Source organism: Dendrobates tinctorius, unplaced genomic scaffold, assembly GCF_039654945.1.
Source record: "Dendrobates tinctorius isolate UK_male_01 unplaced genomic scaffold, ASM3965494v1 ptg000034l, whole genome shotgun sequence".
Classification (NCBI taxonomy): domain Eukaryota; kingdom Metazoa; phylum Chordata; class Amphibia; order Anura; family Dendrobatidae; genus Dendrobates; species Dendrobates tinctorius.
Genome location: NW_027361702.1, coordinates 10,674,344 through 10,696,112, shown reverse-complemented (window position 1 = coordinate 10,696,112; position 21,769 = coordinate 10,674,344). Strand labels below are relative to the sequence as shown.

General features: G+C 42.0%; 1 protein-coding gene across 2 annotated transcripts in view; it reads left to right on the top strand.

The window, feature by feature from the left end:
- NOX1 (NADPH oxidase 1) overlaps positions 1 to 21,769 on the top strand; it is a 91,447-nt gene that overhangs the window by 50,827 nt on the left and 18,851 nt on the right. For both annotated transcript variants that reach the window (XM_073573097.1, XM_073573098.1), the window contains exons 5-8: positions 2,901 to 3,040; positions 6,363 to 6,544; positions 8,588 to 8,744; positions 16,244 to 16,336. In XM_073573097.1, coding sequence (XP_073429198.1) covers positions 2,901 to 3,040; positions 6,363 to 6,544; positions 8,588 to 8,744; positions 16,244 to 16,336 — 572 coding nt within the window. The remainder of the gene's footprint in view (positions 1 to 2,900; positions 3,041 to 6,362; positions 6,545 to 8,587; positions 8,745 to 16,243; positions 16,337 to 21,769) is intronic.

Sequence of the window (21,769 nt, the reverse complement as noted above, 5' to 3'; positions counted from 1 at the left end):
TAGATGTTATTATCGTCCTTCTGTAAAGCTGGAAATAACACAATTTATTACCATGCCGACATAGACCACCCTCTGACACAGACTGCAGGGGGAGCCCAGTATCACACAGGATAGGATTAGATACACGGCTCAGCAGATAGTATCACAGAGGATAGGATTAGATACACAGCTCAGCAGTCAGTATTACACAGGATAGGATTAAATGCATGGCTCAGCAGACAGTATCACACAGGATAGGATTAGATACACAGCTCAGCAGACAGTATCACACAGGATAGGATTAGATACACTGCTCAGCAGATAGTATAACACAGGATAGGATTAGATACACAGCTCAGTAGACAGTATCACACAGGATATGATTAGATACACAGTTCAGCAGACAGTATCACACAGGATAGGATTAGATACATGGCTCAGCAGACAGTATTACACAGGATAGGATTAGATACATGGCTCAGCAGACAGTATCACACAGGATAGGATTAGATACACGGCTCAGCAGTCAGTATCACATAGGATAGGATTAGACACATGGCTCAGCAGTCAGTATCACACAGGATAGGATTAGATACATGGCTTAGCAGACTGTATCACACAGGATAGGATTAGATACATGGCTCAGCAGATAGTATCACAGAGGATAGGATTAGATACACAGCTCAGCAGTCAGTATTACACAGGATAGGATTAGATACACAGCTCAGCAGACAGTATCACACAGGATAGGATTAGATACACAGCTCAGCAGACAGTATGACACAGGATAAGATTAGATACACTGCTCAGCAGACATTATTACACAGGATAGTGATACACAGTTCAGCAGAGAGTATCACACAGGAGAGGATTAGATACACAGCTCAGCAGACATTATCACACAGGATAGGATTAGATACACAGCTCAGTAGACAGTATCACACAGGACAAGATTAGATACACAGCTCAGCAGACAGTATCACAAAGGATAGGATTAGATACATGGCTCAGCAGACAGTATTACACAGGATAGTATTAGATACATGGCTCAGCAGACAGTATCACACAGGATAGGATTAGATACACAGGTCAGCAGAATGTATCGCACAGGATAGGATTAGATACACAGCTCAGCAGACAGTATCACACAGGATAGGATTAGATACACCGATCAGCAGACAGTATTACACAGGATAGGATTAGATACATGGCTCAGCAGACGGTATCACACAGGATAGGATTAGATACACAGCTCAGCAGACAGTATCACAAAGGATAGGATTAGATACACAGCTCAGCAGACAGTATCACACAGGATAGGATTAGATACATGGCTCAGCAGACAGTATTACACAGGATAGGATTAGATACATGGCTCAGCAGACAGTATCACACAGGATAAGATTAGATACACCGGTCAGCAGTCAGTATCACAGAGGATAGGATTAGATACACCGATCAGCAGACAATAACACACAGGAGAGTATTAGCTACACAGCTCGGCAGACAGTATCACACAGGATAGGATTAGGTACACAGCTCAGGAGACAGTAGCCCACAGGATATAGTTAGATACACAGCTCAGCAAACAGTATCACACAGGACAGGACTAGATACACAGCTCAGCAGATGGTATCATGCAGGATAGGATTAGATACACAGCTCAGCAACAGGATGTGCCAAAAGAGAGGACATTATCATTCCAAGAATTCCACTCATTCCATCTTATTTGCCTTTTGATTTTAAACGCCTCCAGTTTCCACTTCGACTGGCATTTGCAATGTCCATTAACAAGGCTCAGTGACAGTCCTTGAAAGTAGTAGGGATCGATTTGCAATCTCCATGCTTTTCTCATGGTCAACTTTATGTGGCCTGTTCAAGAGTTGGAACTGCCAAAAATCTGTTCATCTTTGCACAGAAAGTAAAAATCAAAAATGTCGTTTATCAAAAGGCTCTTGAATGAGTTAACTTGGGTAATCGTTTAGTTTAATTTGTGTTGCAAATCTGTAGTGTTGAGTATATGATGTGAAATGTTTTTATGTGCAATATAATCATTATAATTTGTTATAACTAACCACAGTTAGTCATAATGCCTCGGCATTAAAATAAAATAATAAATAATAACTTAAAATAATGTAGAAAACAAAATAATATAAATATAATATAAACATAATATAAAATTAATACAGTCTAATATAATGTATTATTAATAAAAATAATATCATGAAAAATATATAAATAATATAAATATAATATAACATTTATACAGTAAAGGTAATATAATATTCATAAAATAATATAATGTAAAAAATAACTGAAAATAAATATAGTATAAAATAATATAATGTAAAAATAACATAAATATAATATAAAATTAATACAGTATAATATATTAATAAAAATAATATAATGTAAATATCTAAAAATAGTATAAATACAATATAAAATTAATACAGTGTAATGTAATATTTATAAAAATAATATAATGTAAAATAAATAACAATAATATAAAATTAATGCAGTATAATACAATATAATATTAATAATATAAATATAACATAATATAAAAATAATACATTTAATATGCAGTTTGTACTGCAAAATCTTGTGCGAGATCGGCTTTGGTGTGTTATTGATGAATAAGGTTTTCATTCCTGGTTGAATTGCAAATATGAGTAGAAAACTTTCTCTGCAGCCAGGCAATGGGTCTTATAATAAGAATTAGAAGCCATTGTTATTTGTTATGACGCCTCCAAACCTATGGTATAGTTAATCCTATAGGAGCAAGAAAAATATTACTGCTGCTCACAAAGGGCTGTAGAACCATCAGGAGTGCCGCAATGGAAGCCAGACTGGTCCCTGAGCTTCTCTAGGCTTCCTGGTGGTGTTTGATGTGATACATTGCATCTCGTCTCTTTCAGCCATCCACACCATTGCACACTTAGTTAATGTTGAAAGATATTATGATGGCGCGCAGTCCGCAAATAACACTCTAAAAGGAATCTTATCAAGCATGGGTGACGATGGAGATTGGGTCAACCCAATAAGATCCAAAAGTGAGGTAAGACATTGTGACAGTGTTACAAGTATAGTCAAAGTGAAAGCCGTTTTCTTTATTATTATTTTTATTGTTCTGTTGGTTTTGTGGACACCTGAGATATATGGGGTATACTGCTTACTCCAGCTGCCGCTATGTTCTTTCAAAGACAGCAAAACAATTGTCTATTGAATTGTGTCCAGTATTATAACTCGGCTCCAATGAAATAAATGGTGTTAACCTGAAGTACCACACACTACCTGAAGACCTGTTGGGCGCTGTTTTAAAAAAACTAGCAGCCATGTTTTTCGAATTGTGGACAACTCTATTAAAGAAAAGCTGTCATCAGGTTTTTGCTCCTCTATCTTAGAGCAGTATAATTTAGAGGCAGAGACCCTGATTACAATGATGTATCACTTACTGGGCAGCTAGCTGTAATTTAGATAAAATCCCTGTTTTATCTGCTGCAGATCTAGCAGATCTTTGAATGCTGAGCTCTGTATAACCCCGCCCACACCACTGATTGGCTGCTTTCTGTGTATACTGAGCATAGGCTGAAAGCAGCCAATCAGTGATGGGGGCGTGGTTGGACTACATGGCAGCAAGTCTACTAGTCCTCTATTGATAATCTCCTGCCGATAAAACAATGATTTTATTAAAACTACAGGAAGCAGCCCAGTAAGTGACACATTGCAGGAATATGTTTCTTTCTCTCTACATAATGCTGTTCTCAGCTTAGGTGGCAAAAATCTGTTGACAGATTCACCTTAAGGTTATTATTATTTTACAGTGAAACCAAGACTATGCTCCCGAGGACTGTTCTTCAGTTACACAATTAGTTATTTTGCATGCTGTGGGTATACTAATCACAAAAAGGAAATAATTGGAATTCTGTAATTGACAGAACAAATGTAGCAATAAAAGATACACAAAAATATTTTCATACTGACTATTATAATACAGTTTACACGAAACTAGGTCAAAACATAAGTATAACCAGTAGTCCAACCACAAACTAGACCGCCTTCTCTTGGCTCATGCAGTCCGCTTAGAGTTTGGACTCCCCGTACGGAGCCAATCTCATTCTTTCTGCACATGGCCATGAATAGATTGATGGCCGCTGTGTAATACTTGATCCCCTTGTGTGGGCCAGATGAAATCCCAACATTAACAAGTGATAGAACCGCAACTGGACCCCATCGATCAGACGATTGCTAGAAGCCTTAGAAGCTACCAAGGATGCCCTCCGCCACCTAAAAGTAACTCCTTAGCTGCTGCAGAACCTCTTTTTGAAGACTAAGTGGGAAACTACTGTCCACTAACTGATTCAAAGAGTGAAGCAAAAATCCTCATTTTTATATTTACATTTGATGTAATTCATTTGGGGCAAAAAAACAAAATTTCAATGTGTAAATTTAAGTTGCTTTATGAAACCCCCATATGTTCTCCATCTGAGAAAAAACGCTCATGTATGATCATCAGACTGGGATCCAATTTTCTCAGATGTGGAGAATAAAAAAAAATATTCTCCATGCTGTCAGTCTTTGGAAATCAGATGTCACCCAGGTGTGATCCAGTTTTTTTCCTGGATCCATAGACATGAATGGCGGCGTGTGATACGATTATTAGTGGAAAACTGTACATGAACTGGTGTAAAAACACTTTAATAAGTTGCAATATTTTGCACAAAAATATAGCAACTTTTGGGCAACTAAGTAAAAATGGATGGAGCCGAGTATGAGCCAGGGCAGGATGGGGTGTGACATTGCCTGCCCTTCAAATTCAATAATAGTGGCGCCAAAAATGGTACTGCGGTACCTGACTGGAGTAGCATCTCTGGTGAGACGCAAACCACTGAGAAGATGCACCATGGGTCTCTTAATGGATTCACAGCATCCTACCCCAGCATGCCCGTTCATGAAGACCGGCGTGTAGATGTCACATGTAATGAGTGCTGAAGGATGAGTGCAGTCTACAGCTGAATATTTACAGAGATGAGGACTCTCTTCCAAGGTGTCCTGCTAGTCGCTATCTGGAAGGGACATGTGATCCCACTGTCCCTGACAAGACTTTTTGGGTGAGAGGCTCCACTATGCAAAGGGCAATCATCATATAATGCCAGCAGTTTTAACATCCTCGTTAGATAATGCAGGAGCCTAAAAGTGGTATAGTGACAATTTAGGAATCATAATTCTCGGCAATATATGAAAAAAGTGAACTCAGGTTCTTTATAGGGCTACGTTCACATGAGCATTAAAAATCTGTTTTTCTGTTCAAGAAATATAGAATTCATGATTTGGACTTATCCATCAAAGGATGAACACAAACATAATCTGAGCCACCCAATTGACCATGATGCGATTGGGTTTGACCATGACGCAATTGGGTTTGACCATGACGTAATTGGGTTTGATCATGATGCAATTGGGTTTGACCATGACGCAATTGGGTTTGACCATGATGCAATTGGGTTTGACCATGATGCGATTGGGTTTGACCTTGACGCAATTGGGTTTCACCATGACGCAATTGGGTTTGATCATGATGCAATTGGGTTTGACCATGATGCAATTGGGTTTGACCATGACGTAATTGGGTTTGATCATGATGCAATTGGGTTTGACCATGACGCAATTGGGTTTGACCATGATGCAATTGGGTTTGACCATGATGCAATTGGGTTTGACCATGATGCGATTGGGTTTGACCTTGACGCAATTGGGTTTCACCATGACGCAATTGGGTTTGATCATGATGCGATTGGGTTTGACCATGACGCAATTGGGTTTGACCATGACGTAATTGGGTTTGATCATGATGCAATTGGGTTTGACCATGACGCAATTGGGTTTGACCATGATGCAATTGGGTTTGACCATGATGCGATTGGGTTTGACCTTGACGCAATTGGGTTTCACCATGACGCAATTGGGTTTGATCATGATGCAATTGGGTTTGACCAAGACGCAATTGGGTTTGACCATGATGCAATTGGGTTTAACCATGGTGCTATTGGGTTTGACCATAACGCAGTTGGGTTTGACCATGACGTGACTGGATTTCCGGAAAAGGTTTTCGACATTTTACCAGAAAAAAAATAGTGCAGCATGCCTTGTTATTTATTCCAATAAAATTCAGAATATTTGAGACGGAGGCTCAAATGGAGAAGTCGATAGAGATTAAACTGTGCAAGATCTGCCTTTACGAAGGCTACACCCCCAGGGACAATAATGGTTTTGAATCTTATTTCACTGTGGCATTGCCGGTCAAGCATAGTCTTGGGATACTTCCAAATATTTTACATGTAGAAGCTGCAATAAATATTTCTTATCTCTTTCCTTTTCAGACACAATCTTATCTTTGCTTCACCACCATTGCTGGTGTAACAGGCGTGGTGATCACACTTGCACTGATATTAATGATCACGTCATCTACGGAGTTTATCCGCCGGTGCTATTTTGAGGTTTTCTGGTACACCCACCACCTATTTATTATCTTCTTTGCTGGCCTCCTGATTCATGGCGCTGGGTGAGTTTGCTTTTAGTAATTAGCATAATTCTCTAATAATCTTTTCTTTGAGATTACATTTGCAATATGACAACATCCAATAATATTTTTCTCTTGGTCTTCATGAATAACCCAAACATATTGTCCCCCTCTGAAGCCATCATTATTATTATTGCAAATATTTTTCCCATCGCTCATGACTTATCACGTGGTTGCTAAGAACAAAATCTTTTTTACAACCCCAATTCCCAAAAAGTTGAGACTCTGTGTAAAATGTTAAGAAAAAACAAGAATCAGTGATCTGGAAATCTCTTATAGCTATATTTTATTCCCAACAGAACAGAAGTTGAAAGTTATACATTTTTCAATTTCATTCGAAAACATTAGAAACTGTTGGCAGCAACACATTTCAAATTAGTGGAGACAGGGTTAACAAAAGGCTGGAAAAGTAAGTGTTAGGGCCCCGTTACACATATCAATGTCCCAGCGATCCCAACAACGATCCGACATGGATGGGATCACTGGGACATAGTTAGCTGATCGCTGGTGAGCTGTCACATAGACAGCCCCTCCAGCGATCAGGACCAGCAAGCAAGCTGGTTTCCAAAGTAAACAGCGGGTAACTAAGAGCCGCGTGGCTCTTAGATACCCGCTGTTTACATTGGAAACCAGCTCCCAGCGTCGCTGATCGCTGGTCTCTCGCTGCCACACGCAGAGATGCGCGCTTCCCAGCGGGAGACCAACGATCAAAAAATGGCCCAGGGCGTTCGAGGGGGATCAGCGATACCAGGCAGGGGGGCCCGTCGCTGATACATGTCACACACAGCGATATCGCTGTGGCATCACAAAATCAGCGATCTCGCTGGCGATATCGCTGTGTGTGACGGGGCCTTTAGTAATGAAAAACAGCTGGAGGGTAAATTATCAACTGTCACATGACTGTGTAAAAAGAGGATGTTAGAGAGGCAGAGTCTCTCAGAAGCAAAGAAGGTCAGTGGTCTCCAATCTGTGAACGACTGCGTCTGAAAATTGTGAAACAATTTCAGAAAAATATTCCTTAACCTACATTACATTTGCAAATACTTTGAATATCCAATTATTTACAATACATAATATCATCAAAATATTCTGGGATTCTGGAGAAATTCAAATGCACTCGGAAAAGGCCAACGGTCAATATTAGATTACGTAATCTATCGGCCCTCAGGTGGCACTGCATTAAGAACAGGCATCATTTGGTCATGCAAATCACTGCATGGGCTCAGGAATACTTCCAGAAATCATTGACTGTGATCACTGTTTGCCATGTAATACACAATTGCAATTTAATGCTCCATCATGCAAATAAGAAGTCAAGTATCAACACAATTCGGAATCGCTGCCATCTTCTCTGGGCCAAATTCACTTAAAATGGAAAACTGTTCTGTGGTCAGATGACTCAGCCTCAAGAGGAGAGGGACCATCCAGCTTGTTATCGGTGCACAGGTCTGGCATCGCTGATGGTAAGGGGCAGGAGTAGTGTATATGGCATGGGCAGCGCACACATCATGAAAGGTGCTATCAATGCTGAGCATTATATAGAGGTTTTAGAACGTCGGAAAAAGGGGTTGGCTAGGAACTCCCCACGTCCATAGAACAAATGCACTTATGATTCTCCGGGGAGTGCCTGGATCCAGCTCACAGAGCACAGGCGAGAAGCAATCAAGAGCAGGAGGAGTATACGGCACATTCATCTGGTAAAACATCGGGTAATCGATTGACCATTAAAAACAGGATCCAGAGGGGGGAATTTTAAAACGGATGTGTTTCTGGCGCATAGGAGCTCCCTTGATCATATGATCTTAAGATAAAGGGCACTCCTTGTTGCATCCCATAGCCCATTACTTCTCTTAAGTCCTCTGGCTTAATTACGCAGGTCATATTTGTTGTTACCATGACCTCCTTTTTGCATATTTGATATTTTTATGTAAATACAACCTTTTTAGCAGTATCTTGGTGTTTGTAGAATGGACAAACTTTAGTACTACTGGTTATTACTTTGTCCCCTTTCCCTAACATTTGCAGTCGCCTAGTCAGAGGCCAGACCTCCGGCAGCCTAGAAAGTAACAGTTATGAAAGTTGTCATGATAAATACTCGATTTGGAAGAAAAAAAGTGGAGATGATGATGATCATGATCATGATGACTGTTACATGCCCAGTTTCCAAGGAAATGAACCTGCGGTAAGCAAACTTGTTACATTTCACAATTTGTCTTTTTTTTGCAATGTTAATAATATATGCTTATAATATCTGCATAATAAGGAATATTAAATAAATACATTTTTTATGAATATGAATTAAAACTTTGGATAATTTTGTTTTCAGAATTGTATACAAATATGGCTATTATAACCCTGCCCTAAACATTCCCATACACAGCATCGTATATATTGATGTAGATATCTATGTTATATAGTAATATAGTCTGAAACCATATGTTACAGCTTTAGGTTTGAATTCATTTAAAAGGAATTTATCACAATGTTTATACTTCCCAATCTGAGGGCAGCATGCAATAGAGAAAGAGAACCCGATTCCAGGGATGTGTCACTTACTGGGCTACCTGCTGTAGTTTTAATAAAATTCCAATTTTATCTGCTGCAGATCTAGCAGTTCTCTGAATGCTGAGCTCTGTAAAACCCCGCCCACAGCACTGATTGGCAGATTTCTATGTACACTGTGCATAGGCAGAAAGCGGCCAATTAATAATGAGGGTAAAGATGAGCAGAGCTTATGATTATGAAGGACTACATAACAGGAGCTTATAATTAAGAGGGCCAGCAAAGCTGCTGCAGATAGAACAGTGCTTTATCAAAACTACAACAAAGAGACAGGTAAGTGCAGCAGCACTGCAAGTCTAATGAGTGAGGCCAGACACTTCTAGTTGGACAGTGATAGGAGTACGGAAATAACATACTTGCAGTCACATCACCACCGCTCCCAGGGCCGACACCACAGAATCCTGACAGAACGCACTGCACACTGTGAGGATTGAATGACTGCAGACTTCTGCCCCAAGCCTGGACAACCCCTTTAAGGAGTTATAGAGTGATGTCTCCAACAAGCTCTGCAAAGTCAGAAATTACCTGATCTAACAGAGCGCAATCTCTTGTCGGGTCTTCCAGAATCATGACCCCAGTCAATATCTGGGTCATTAATATCTCCCATGATCTCTCCAGTTGCAGCCAGTGCCACCTCATTATGCATCTGACCTCCCATCTCCTCAGTGATGTTGGGGGGTCTATAGATTGCACTAAAATTATTTGTTACTGTCTATTGGTAAGAGTATGGCAATACTACATGTTACCATTATTGCTCCCCCCCCAAGCCCTTGGCCATCAGGAGGTATCCACCATACTCTTAAGTGGTAAGTTTTTTGTAGTAGGTCATCAATTTCAGATTGTTGGGGTACAACTCCCGGCATCCCCACCAATCAACAGTTATAAGCGCTTGCAGCCAGAAGTATATCTGAAGATCACAGCCCCAACAATCCCTTGAAATAGAAGTTATAATCAGAAAATGACCTATGTTTAAATCAGGTTTTTGCATTCCAAGTATTTTTAAGTATTTTAGCAATATTTGTTTTTTTTTCATATTCTAATTTTTGGTAAAAAAAAATAGTAATTTAGCAATTTTTACAGTAGCCACTGGGGCTTTTTTTAGACTCATACTCCCGGTTAATTTAGGAAGAGTTTACAGGAATTTTATTACCAGCAGAGGCAGGATCACAAATGACAGCAAGTAACCCCTCTATGCACAGGTGATAACACAGGATCCACCAGTCACAATAGGTGATGTCACACCTTACACTGCTTCTCTCCCTTCACAATGACCTGTCCACATGCTCGCTAGACATTTCAGTTCACAAGATAGTGTCAAGACCTTAGCAATCTGGCTGTGTGCATGTGTTGTTTCCTTAACCCCTTCCTGACATGAGACGTACTATCCCGTCCATGGGACCCGGGCCCCTATGCCCATGGACGGGATAGTACGTCTACGTGGTGAGCGCCGCTGATCGCGGCCGGGTGTCAGCTGATTATCACAGCTGACACCCGGCACAATGTGTCAGGGGCGGTCACGGACCGCCCCCGACACGTTAACCCCTTGCACACCGCGATCAAACATGATCGCGGTGTACCCGGGGTTAAAGGGAAGCATCGGCAGGGAGGGGGCTCCCTCCGTGCTTCCCTGAGCCCCCCACGGCAGCGCAATGTGCAGCGCTGCTGCGGGGGGCTACTTTCCTCCAGGCCCCCGAATCCAAGATGGCGACGGGGGCCTTCGGGGGCCTGAGGAAGCTGGCTTCCTCAGTGCCTGGAAAGCGCAGGCATGAGGAAGCCTTCTGCAGTGCCTGTGTCAGATCGCTGATCTGTCACAGTGATCTGTGATGTGACAGATCAGCGATCTGTCACAGGACAGTGAAGTCCCACCTGGGACTATTTAATAAAGTAAAAAAAAAAATAAAAAAAAGTGTTAAAATAATTAAAAAAAATCGCCAAATAAATTAGAAAAAAAAAAAATATTCCCCCAATAAATTCATTTTTTGGAAATAATAATAAAAAAAAACAATAAAAGTACACATATTAGGTATCGCCGCGTCTGTAATGACCCGCCCTATAAAACTGTCCCATTAGTTAACCCCTTTAGCGAACCCCTTAAAAAATAAAAATAAAAATAAAAAACGAAGCAAAAAATAATGATTTATTATCATACCGCCAAACAAAAAGTGTAATAACGCGCGATCAAAAAGACGCATATAAATATCCATGGTACTGCTGAAAACGTCATCTTGTCCCGCAAAAAACGAGCTGCCACACAGCATCATCAGCGAAAAAATAAAAAAGTTATAGCTCACAGAATAAATCGATGCAAAAATAATTATTTTTTATATAAAATAGTTTTCATTGCATAAAACTGACAAAAACATATAAAAACGACCTAAATGAGGTATCGCTGTAACCGTACTGACCCGAAGAATAAAGCCGCTTTATCAATTTTACCGCACGCAGAACGGTGTAAACGCACCCCCCCAAAAGAAATTCATGAAACGCTGGTTTTTGTTCATTCTGTGTCCCAAAAATAGGAATAAAAAGCGATCAAAAAATGTCACGTGCCAGAAAATGGTACCAATGAAAACGTCAACTCGTCCCGCAAAAAATAAGACCTCACATGACTCGGTGGGTCAAAATACGGAAAAATTATAGCTCTCAATATGTGGTGATGCAAAAACTATTTTTACAATAAGAAGCGTCTTTTAGCGTGCGACAGCTGCCAAATATAAAAACCGCCATAAATAGTAAATCAAACCCCCCGTGATCACCCCCTTAGTTAGGGAAAAATAATAAAATTTAAAAAAAGGTATTTATCTCCATTTTCCCATTAGGGTTAGGGTTAGGGCTAGGGCTAGGGTTAGGGCTAGGGTTAGGGCTAGGGTTAGGGTTAGGGCTAGGGTTAAGGCTCAGATTAGGGGTGTGTTGGGGTTAGGGTTGGAGTTATAATTGGGGGGTTTCCACTGTTTGGGCACATCAGGGGCTCTCCAAATGCAACATGGCGTCTGATCTCAATTCCAGCCAATTCTGAGTTGAAAAAGTCAAATGTTGCTCCTTCCCTTCCAAGCTCTGCCATGCGCCCAAACAGTGTTTTACCCCACATGTAGGGTATCAACCTACTCAGGACAAATTGCAAAACAATTTTTGGGGTCCAATTTCTCCTGTTACCCTTAGGAAAACAAAAAATTGGGGGCAAAAATATCATTTTTGTGGAAAAAAATGATTTTTTTATTTTCACGTCCGAGTGTTATAAACTTCTGTGAAGCACTTGGGGGTTCAAAGTGCTCACCACACATCTAGATAAGTTCCGTGGGGGGTCTAGTGTCCAAAATGGGGTCACTTGTGGGGAGTTTCAATAGTTTAGGTATATCAGGGGCTCTCCAAACGCACATGGCACCCGCAGACCATTCCATCAAAGTCTGCATTCCAAAACGTCACTGCTTCCCTTCCGAGCCCCGACGTGTGTCCATACAGTAGTTTTCTCCCACATATGGGGTGTCAGCGTACTCAGGCCAAATTGGACAACAACTTTTGGGGGTCCAATTTCTCCTGTTACCCTTGGGAAAATGAAAAAATTGGGGACTAATTGATCATGTTTCTGGAAAAAATACGATTTATTTATTTTCATGCCCTGGCATTATAAACTTCTGTGAAGCTCTTGGGGGTTAAAAGTGCTCACCTCACATCTAGATAAGTTCCTTAGTGGGTCTAGTTTTCAAAATGGGGTCATTTGTGGGGGGTTTCCACTGTTTAGGTACATTAGGGGCTCTCCAAAGGCAACATGACACCCGCAGACCATTCCATCAAAGTCTGCATTGCAAAACGTCACTACTTCCCTTCCGAGCCCCGACGTGTGCCCATACAGTAGTTTTCTCCCACATATGGGGTATCAGCAAACTCAGGACAAATTGGACAACAACTTTTGGGGTCCAATTTCTCCTGGTACCCTTGGGAAAATAAAAAAAATGGTGACTAAAAGATCATGTTTGTTGAAAAAATACGAATTTTTTATTTTCACGCCCGGGCGTTATAAACTTCTGTGAAGCACTGGGGGGTTCAAAGTGCTCACCACACATCTAGATAAGTTCCTTGGGGGGTCTAGTTTACAAAATGGTGTCATTTGTGGGGGGTTTCCACTGTTTAGGTACATTAGGGGCTCTCCAAAGGCAACATGACACCCGCAGACCATTCCATCAAAGTCTGCATTCCAAAACGTCACTACTTCCCTTCCGAGCCCCGACGTGTGCCCATACAGTAGTTTTCTCCCACATATGGGGTATCAGCATACTCAGGACAAATTGGACAACAACTTTTGGGGGCCAATTTCTCCTGGTACTCTTGGGAAAATAAAAAAATGGTGACTAAAAGATCATGTTTGTGGAAAAAATACGAATTTTTTATTTTCACGCCCGGGCATTATAAACTTCTGTGAAGCACTGGGGGGGGTCAAAGTGCTCACCACACATCTAGATAAGTTCCTTAGGGGGTCTAGTTTCCAAAATGGTGTCATTTGTGGGGGGTTTCCACTGTTTTGGTACATCAGGAGTTTTCCAAACGCGACATGGTGTCCGATCTCAATTCCAGCCAAAAACGTCAAATGGCGCTGCTTCCCTTCCGAGCTCTGCCATGCGCCCAAATAGTGGTTTACCCCCACATGTGGGGTATCAGCGTACTCAGGACAAATTGCACAATAACTTTTAGGGTCCTGTTACCCTTGGAAAAATAAGAATTGAGGGTGAAAAGATCATTTTTGTGGAAAAAATATGATTTTTTAATTGTATGGCTTTATGTTATAAACTTCTGTGAAGCCCATGGGGGTTCAAAGTTCTCACCACACATCTAGATAAGTTCCTTAGGGGGTCTAGTTTCCAAAATGGTGTCATTTGTGGGGGGTTTCCACTGTTTTGGTACATCAGGGGTTTTCCAAACGCGACATGGTGTCCGATCTCAATTCCAGCCAAAAACGTCAAATGGCGCTGCTTCCCTTCCGAGCTCTGCCATGCGCCCAAATAGTGGTTTACCCCCACATGTGGGGTATCAGCGTACTCAGGACAAATTGCACAATAACTTTTAGGGTCCTGTTACCCTTGGAAAAATAAGAATTGAGGGTGAAAAGATCATTTTTGTGGAAAAAATATGATTTTTTAATTGTATGGCTTTATGTTATAAACTTCTGTGAAGCCCATGGGGGTTCAAAGTTCTCACCACACATCTAGATAAGTTTCTTAGGGGGTCTAGTTTCCAAAATGGTGTCATTTGTGGGGGGTTTCCACTGTTTTGGTACATCAGGGGTTTTCCAAACGCGACATGGTGTCCGATCTCAATTCCAGGCAAAAACGTCAAATGGCGCTGCTTCCCTTCCGAGCTCTGCCATGCGCCCAAATAGTGGTTTAACCCCACATGTGGGGTATCAGCGTACTCAGGACAAATTGCACAATAACTTTTAGGGTCCTGTTACCCTTGGGAAAATAAAAATTGGGGTGAAAAGATCATTTTTGTGGAAAAAATATGATTTTTTAATTGTACCGCTGTACGTTATAAACTTCTGTAAAGCCCTTGTGGGTTCAAAGTTCTCACCACATATCTAGATAAGTTCCTTGTGGGGTCTAGTTTCCAAAATGGGGTCACTTGTAGGGGGTTTCCACTGTTTAGGTAAATCAGGGACTCTCCAAACGTGACATGGCGTCCAATCTGAATTCCATCCAATTTTGCATTGAAAAAGTCAAACGGCGCTCCTTCCATTCTGAGCTCTGCCATGCACCGAAACAGTGGTTCCCCCCCACATATCAGGTATCTGCGTACTCAGGACAAATTGCACAATAACTTTTGCAGTCCAATTTCTCCTGTTACCCTTGGTAAAATAAAAAAAATTGAACCTGAAGTATTTTTTTTATGAAAAAAAGTTAGATGTTCATTTTTTTTAAATATTCAAAAAAATTCCTGTGACGCACCTAAATGGTTAATAAACTTCTTGAATGTGGTTTTGAGCACCTTAAGGGGTGCAGTTTTTAGAATGGTGTCACTTTTGGGTATTTTCTATCATATAGACCCCTCAAAGTGGCTTCAAATGTGATGTGGTCCTAAAAATAAAATGGTGTTGTAAAAATGAGAAATCGCTGGTCAACTTTTAACCCTTATAACTTCCTAACAAAAAAAAATTTTGGTTCCAAAATTGTGCTGATGTAAAGTAAACATGTGGGAAATATTAGTTATCAAGTTTTTTGTGTGCCGTATCTCTGTGATTTAAGGGCATAAAAATTCAAAGTTGGAAAATTGCGAAATTTTCAAAATTTTCGCCAAATTTCCGTTTTTCTCACAAATAAACGCAAGTTATTTGAATGAAATTTTACCACTAACATGAAGTACAATATGTCACGAGAAAACAATGTCAGAATCACCGGGATCCATGGAAGCGTTCCAGAGTTATGACCTCATAAAGGTACAGTGGTCAGAATTGTAAAAATTGGCCCGGTCATGAACGTGCAAACCACCCTTGGGGGTGAAGGGGTTAAACAATAAGAAGTTATATTCTAAAAAAGCCCCAGTGGTCAGTGTGAAAATTACAAGATTTCTACTTTTAATTTGTATTACAAATTGTACAAATTGTGTCATGCAAAAAGAAAAAAAATTGCCCAAAATGTTTAAAAATACATACACTGTAACATAAAAACCTGATTTAAACAATTGGTCTTTTTTCTGATGATAATTTACCCTTAAAGGGAATCTGTCAGCAGGATCATTCCTCCTAAGCCATCTTTATGGTTACAGAGGTCATAGGAAGTTGAATAAAATGATACCTTGATAGCTGTGATCCAATGTCTTATTGCAGGGAAATACACTTTTTTCTTACTATGTAAATGAGCTGTTAAGATCTCTGGGCTGGACATAGATCTCCAGGAGAATCTGCCTCCAGAGCTTATTATAAATGAAAGGGCTGTTACCAGGGTGAGACATGTCATGACTAACAGTCTGCTCTCTTGATATACATGTACTACACTATATGAACTGAACTGGACTATAATAAGTATAATATGTATGTTTTTATAGATTGTATCACTCACTCTACACTCAGATGTCACAAAACCTGTAAAATAACAAAAATTACAATTTGAAAACGCTTTTTTTTTCATCTAGACCTGGAAATGGATTATAGCCCCAATTATATTATATGTACTTGAAAGGCTCTTGAGGTTTTATCGCTCACAGCAGAGAGTTGTTGTTATAAAGGTGGGTATAACTGCATTTGCAAACATTGCTATTACCCTTACTATATCTATAAGCTCCTATACGCTGTACAAGCTTTCTGGTAGCGGTTTGTGTACAAAATGATTTTGGTATAAAAACGGTCTTAGGTTTATTTGTCCGTCATAAACCGTTAATACAGTTTACATGAAGGAAAAATAGTTTCTCCTCAGCTTAAACAAATAACAACACAAGAAGAACACAGTCCCTTCTCTGGGTAAGCAAACCATTCACAACTGTCTCAATTGTGCAGCAATTCAGGCACTGATTCTACGTAATTTTGGTCAGCAGTAATGAACACACTGCAGCTCCCCACACATCACACACATCTCAGCCACTTAAGCTGCCTTTTGTGGGACCTGAAAAGCTTGGACTGGAGGTATGGGAGCAACCTTTCCCATCCGGACTCTTTTGGTCACTCCTAAAACCTGGACCCAAAATTCGGTCGCAATAAAAATCTTCTCAGCAACCTTCCGTTGCTGGAGCCTTCAATTCCAGTGACACATACCCAGTGGCGTAACTACAAAGTTATGGGCCCCAGTGCGAACTTTCAAATGGTGCCCCCCATGCCAAATTACATGCATATCTCCGCTCCGTACACCTCGTACACACATGGCTCCGCTCCGTACACCTCATACACACACAGCTCTGCACACTTTGTACACCCGGCTCTGCTTCATCCACCCTGTAAACCCCTCCTGACCCCACACAGAAACTTTACCTCATCCAGCACCATGACAACCAGCACAGCAGAGTCCTGCAGACACCGAAGCCCCTGATCATGTGACCCCTGACTTCTCCCCTCCTGTGACCTCATCACAGGTCCTGTGCGGACATTGGAGAAAACAGCTTAGCGACGGGCTGCTGTCAGTGCGGTGGGTCTCTGAGGGAGGGCGAGGATGGGGTGCATGGGGGGCGTGGCGGCTCAGTGCAGTGCAGGACACGGGTGGGGGGGTCAAAAATGAGACTGTCCCGCGAGAATCGGGATGATTGGGAGATATGGCATTGGGCCCCTGACTCCCCCCGGGCCCGGTCACAGTGGCGACTTCTGCGACCATGGTAGTTACGCCCCTGCACATACCTTTCATTCTGGACTTTTCCTCCTGCTCCTTTACAACATCTAAAAGGACTAATAGCCAATCAGGGAATGGCATACATTTCTGTCGCAATTTACACCACTTTTCTAGAGTGAATTACGATGAACTGGCAAGCGTGGTCAGCTATGTCCCTTCCTCTCTGAGTTTGACCCTCTTTTCCAAAGATGAGCTGGTTTAGAGACTCCAACATTTGTTAAACTGATTTTACTCTATAGAGTTTAAAGGGGTCTAGTAAATACTTTTATTCTAAAGGCCGGGAATACATTAAAATAAGCAGCTAATAAATACTGACCCATTTAATTCTCACAAATTCAGCACCACCACTCTGGTCCTTAGTTCTATGTATGTGACAACTGTGGTGATTGAAAAAAAAAATGTGAAGTGCAACTGTCGTTTCAGGAGAACTTGCAGCAGGAAGTCTGTATCTGTCTCCAGTTCCTCCTCTTCTCTATAGAACTTTATTAGCACCAACTGTCATCTACTATCTCAGCAATGGGAAAATCTGTCTTCAATGAATACAGATTTTACCTTGGAATTAAGAGTGAAAGATCACTGGTTCTGGAAAAGGAAACACTGTCAGCACTTCCTAATATGGATACACAAGTGCTGGTGTATACAGAGATCGGGAAGGTCAACCATGCCTATGTTCTGTCTGGATAGTCTGGCTGTCTTATAGCCGGCTTCCTTCTAAGGCTACTTTCACACATCAGGTTTTCGGCGGCAGGCGCGATCCGGCGTCGTGCCGGAACGCCGGATCCGGCAAATGTTTCGTAAAACCGGATGTGACGGATCCGGTTTTCTGCCAGATCCGTCTTTTTCTTGACAGACAAAACCGGATCCGTCTCATCCGGTTCATCCGTTTTTCTATCCGTTTTTCGACGGATTACGCCGGATCCGGTTTTTAAAATTGACCCTTGTGGCCTTCCGAACGGGATTGGCTACTGGAAAACTATATATAGCATGTTCCTACAGCCCTTCTTTGACAGGTTGTAGAGGAGAAAGTGCAGGTTGGAGAGAAGAGCAAGTTACTGGCGAAGATGGATGTTGTCATTGGAAATATTTTGAAGAATTTGGCGGATTTTATAGCGGAGGCGAATCGTTTGAGGGTGATTGTTCTGGAGAAGGAGAGAGCGAGACAGCAGCGCATCAGGCATCGTAGACGACGTTTGTGGATCCACCCCATCACAGCCAAGAGAATGACGCGTGGGGTCTATTCTACACTCTGCATGGACCTTCGACGAAACCCGGATAAATTTTTTGGATATGTTAGGATGAAAATGGAGAATTTTGATTACTTGGTGGAGCGCATTGCACACCTCATAAGAAAAGCGGACACCTATTGCCGCTTCTCTGTTTCACCCGCAGAGCGTCTGATGGTGACTTTAAGGTAAGCCACATTTATTGGATATGCTCGCATCAGAGCACACTTTCACTGCAATCTTGTTGGTGGTAGTTTGTATCTCCAAGTGTTATAGGTCAGTTTTGGTATGTAATGCTGTGATTTAAAACTAATTTATTGTTTTTTAATTCCCCACAGATTTCTTGCAACTGGAGAATCCCTTTCGTCACTGCATTTCCAGTACAGACTCGGGATTTCCACCATATCTGGAATTGTGAAGTACACATGCCGTGCACTGTGGGACTCCTTAGCTGAAGAGTTTTTACCAGAGCCCACAACAGAGAGGTGGATTGAAATTGCTGACAAGTTTCAACAGATATGTCAGTTTCCCAACTGCTTGGGCGCTGTGGACGGGAAACATATCCGCATTGTAAAGCCAGCTGGATCGGGATCGGAATATTTCAATTACAAGAAATATTTTTCAATTGTCCTCATGGCCATCGCTGACGCGGAATACAAATTTATTGCGGTTGTTTTCAAACTGTCTGCCATGGGGCGTAAACTGTATGGAAACACCTTCCAGTTCCCACCCCCTAGACCGCTGCCGCAAACATCTGGTCCACCTATGCCATTTGTCTGTGTAGGGGATGAAGCCTTCCAGCTGTCAGAACACCTTTTGAAACCGTACTCTAGCAGAGGATTGACAAGACCAAAACGCATTTTTAATTACCGCCTCACAAGAGCAAGAAGAATGGTTGAATGTACCTTTGGTATTCTGACAGCCAAATGGCAGGTCCTATTGACTGCGATCAATCTCAAGACAGAAACTGTGGACGAGGTGATCAAAGCGTGCGTGGTACTCCACAATTTTGTTATCTGCAAGGAACCCATTTCCATTGAGGACACCTCTGAAGAAACCACCTTGCAAGATTACCATGACATTACCACTAGAAGTTCTGTGACGGTTTCAGTAATGAGGGACAATTTTGCAATATACTTTATGTCACCTCAAGGCAGAGTACACTGGCAGGATGACAGAGTGTGAAAGATTTGTGCCCTAAACTTGTGTACCTTCTGTACCAACATTATATACCTTTGCCAACCAAAGTTGGCTATCTTGTCATGGTCTTACTATTTTTAGCTTTAGGCCACAGGTGTGTACCTAGTTGTGTTTTATGCAAAGTATTTCACCTTTTAACAAAAGTTGTGTACATTGTTAGGAAATCACCAACAATAAACACAACTTTTTAGGTGAAATACTTTGCTTCAAACACAACCAGGAACACAACTGTGGCAAAAAGCTAAAATTTACCCACAGTTATATACCTAGTTTTGAATACCATTTCACCTTTTAAATACCCTGTATTTAACCTTTTTCGCCGCAGAAAGAAATGACAGACAACCAGTGTAAAATAATTTAACTTTTATTGAAAAATGTTTTTTTTAGTAAACTTTTTTAAAATTTTAATAAACTTGTTTAATAAAGCTTTGAAACCATAAAACTGGTCATTTTTATTTAAATACACACATTATAAATCTGTGTAGTGTGTGGTGGAAATACTGCTGGAGGGGCTGCGGGACACTTCGACACTGGGAGTGTGGAGAGAGGACTGGGATCGTGGTGCGGAAGGAACAGTTAGAGGTGAAGGTGTGGAAAAAACTACAGAATGGGTGGACATGTGGGAAGCAGAAGAGGTGGTGGGTGGTGGAGTGGAGGGTTGGGCAGGGACTGTAGGAGCAGATGATGTTGATGGAAAGTTGTATGGGGAAGGAGTTTGGTACGGGGCAGGTTGCTGGAAGTGGGGAGATGTCTGGTACGGGGCAGGTTGCTGGAAGTGGGGAGATGTCTGGTACGGGGCAGGTTGCTGGAAGTGGGGAGATGTCTGGTACTGGGGAGGTTGCTGGTACTGGGGAGTTTGCAGGTACTGGGGAGGTTGCTGGTACTGGGGAGGTTGCTGGTACTGGGGAGGTTGCTGGTACTGGGGAGGTTGCTGGTACTGGGGAGGTTGCTGGTGCTGGGGAGGTTGCTGGTGCTGGGGAGGTGGATGGTGCTGGGGAGGTGGATGGTATGTAATAGGAGGGGGAGGATGGAAAGTGGCTGGAGGGGATGTAGATGTAATAGGAGGGGGAGGATGGAAAGTGGCTGGAGGGGGTGTAGATGTAATAGGAGGGGGAGGATGGAAATTGGCTGGAGGGGGTGCAGGTGGAGGAACTACTGTGGTGGGAGGAGGAGGTTGGGAGGTAACTTGCTGGAGAGCAGCGTGGCATGAATGCATTACATGCATCTGCTGGGCAGGAGAGAGCGTTTCCATGCGCTCCACAGCAGACCTGAAAAAGGTGTGGTTTGGCGAAGATCTTGCTTCTGAATGCATGGTTTGCAGAAGTGTCTTCACCTCCAGAATGCTGGAGTTGATCTGCTGATAGCCTGCGGAGATTTGCTCTGACAAGACTTTTAGACAGTTCTGGAAAGATGCATTCAGATGCAAGAACTCTGGCGCATAAGTCTTTTCCTGACCCCTCTGCCGCTGCCGCCCAGTACGCGCAGGTGTACTAGCAGGGGCAGAAGGGTGGGGTAAAGGGAAAGCGATCTCCTCACCAGCAGCTTCATGTAATGTAGGCGGCCACGATGCTCCTGTGCTGGTGGATGGGACAGATGGGTCGAATGTGTGGGAAGGCTGGGAAGGTGCAGATGTACCGGGGCGGTCGAAGTGTCCCTCGGTGCCGGTCTCCTCAGGGATCGCCTCAGAAGGGTCCAATCGTGCAGGCTCCCGAGTGCTGCTCACCGTGCTGTGGAATAAAGAGAAAAAAAAACAATTAAAATACTGACATGGTATGGCCCTGGCTGAAAAAAAAAATTTACATCTAACATTTTTTTTCACATGTGGTGTGTAATATTTACCTTCTAGTGACCATTGTTTCCCGGAGGAACGACAGGGCTTCTGCGTACTTGTACTTGCTCCTGCGTCCTCCAGATCCACTCGG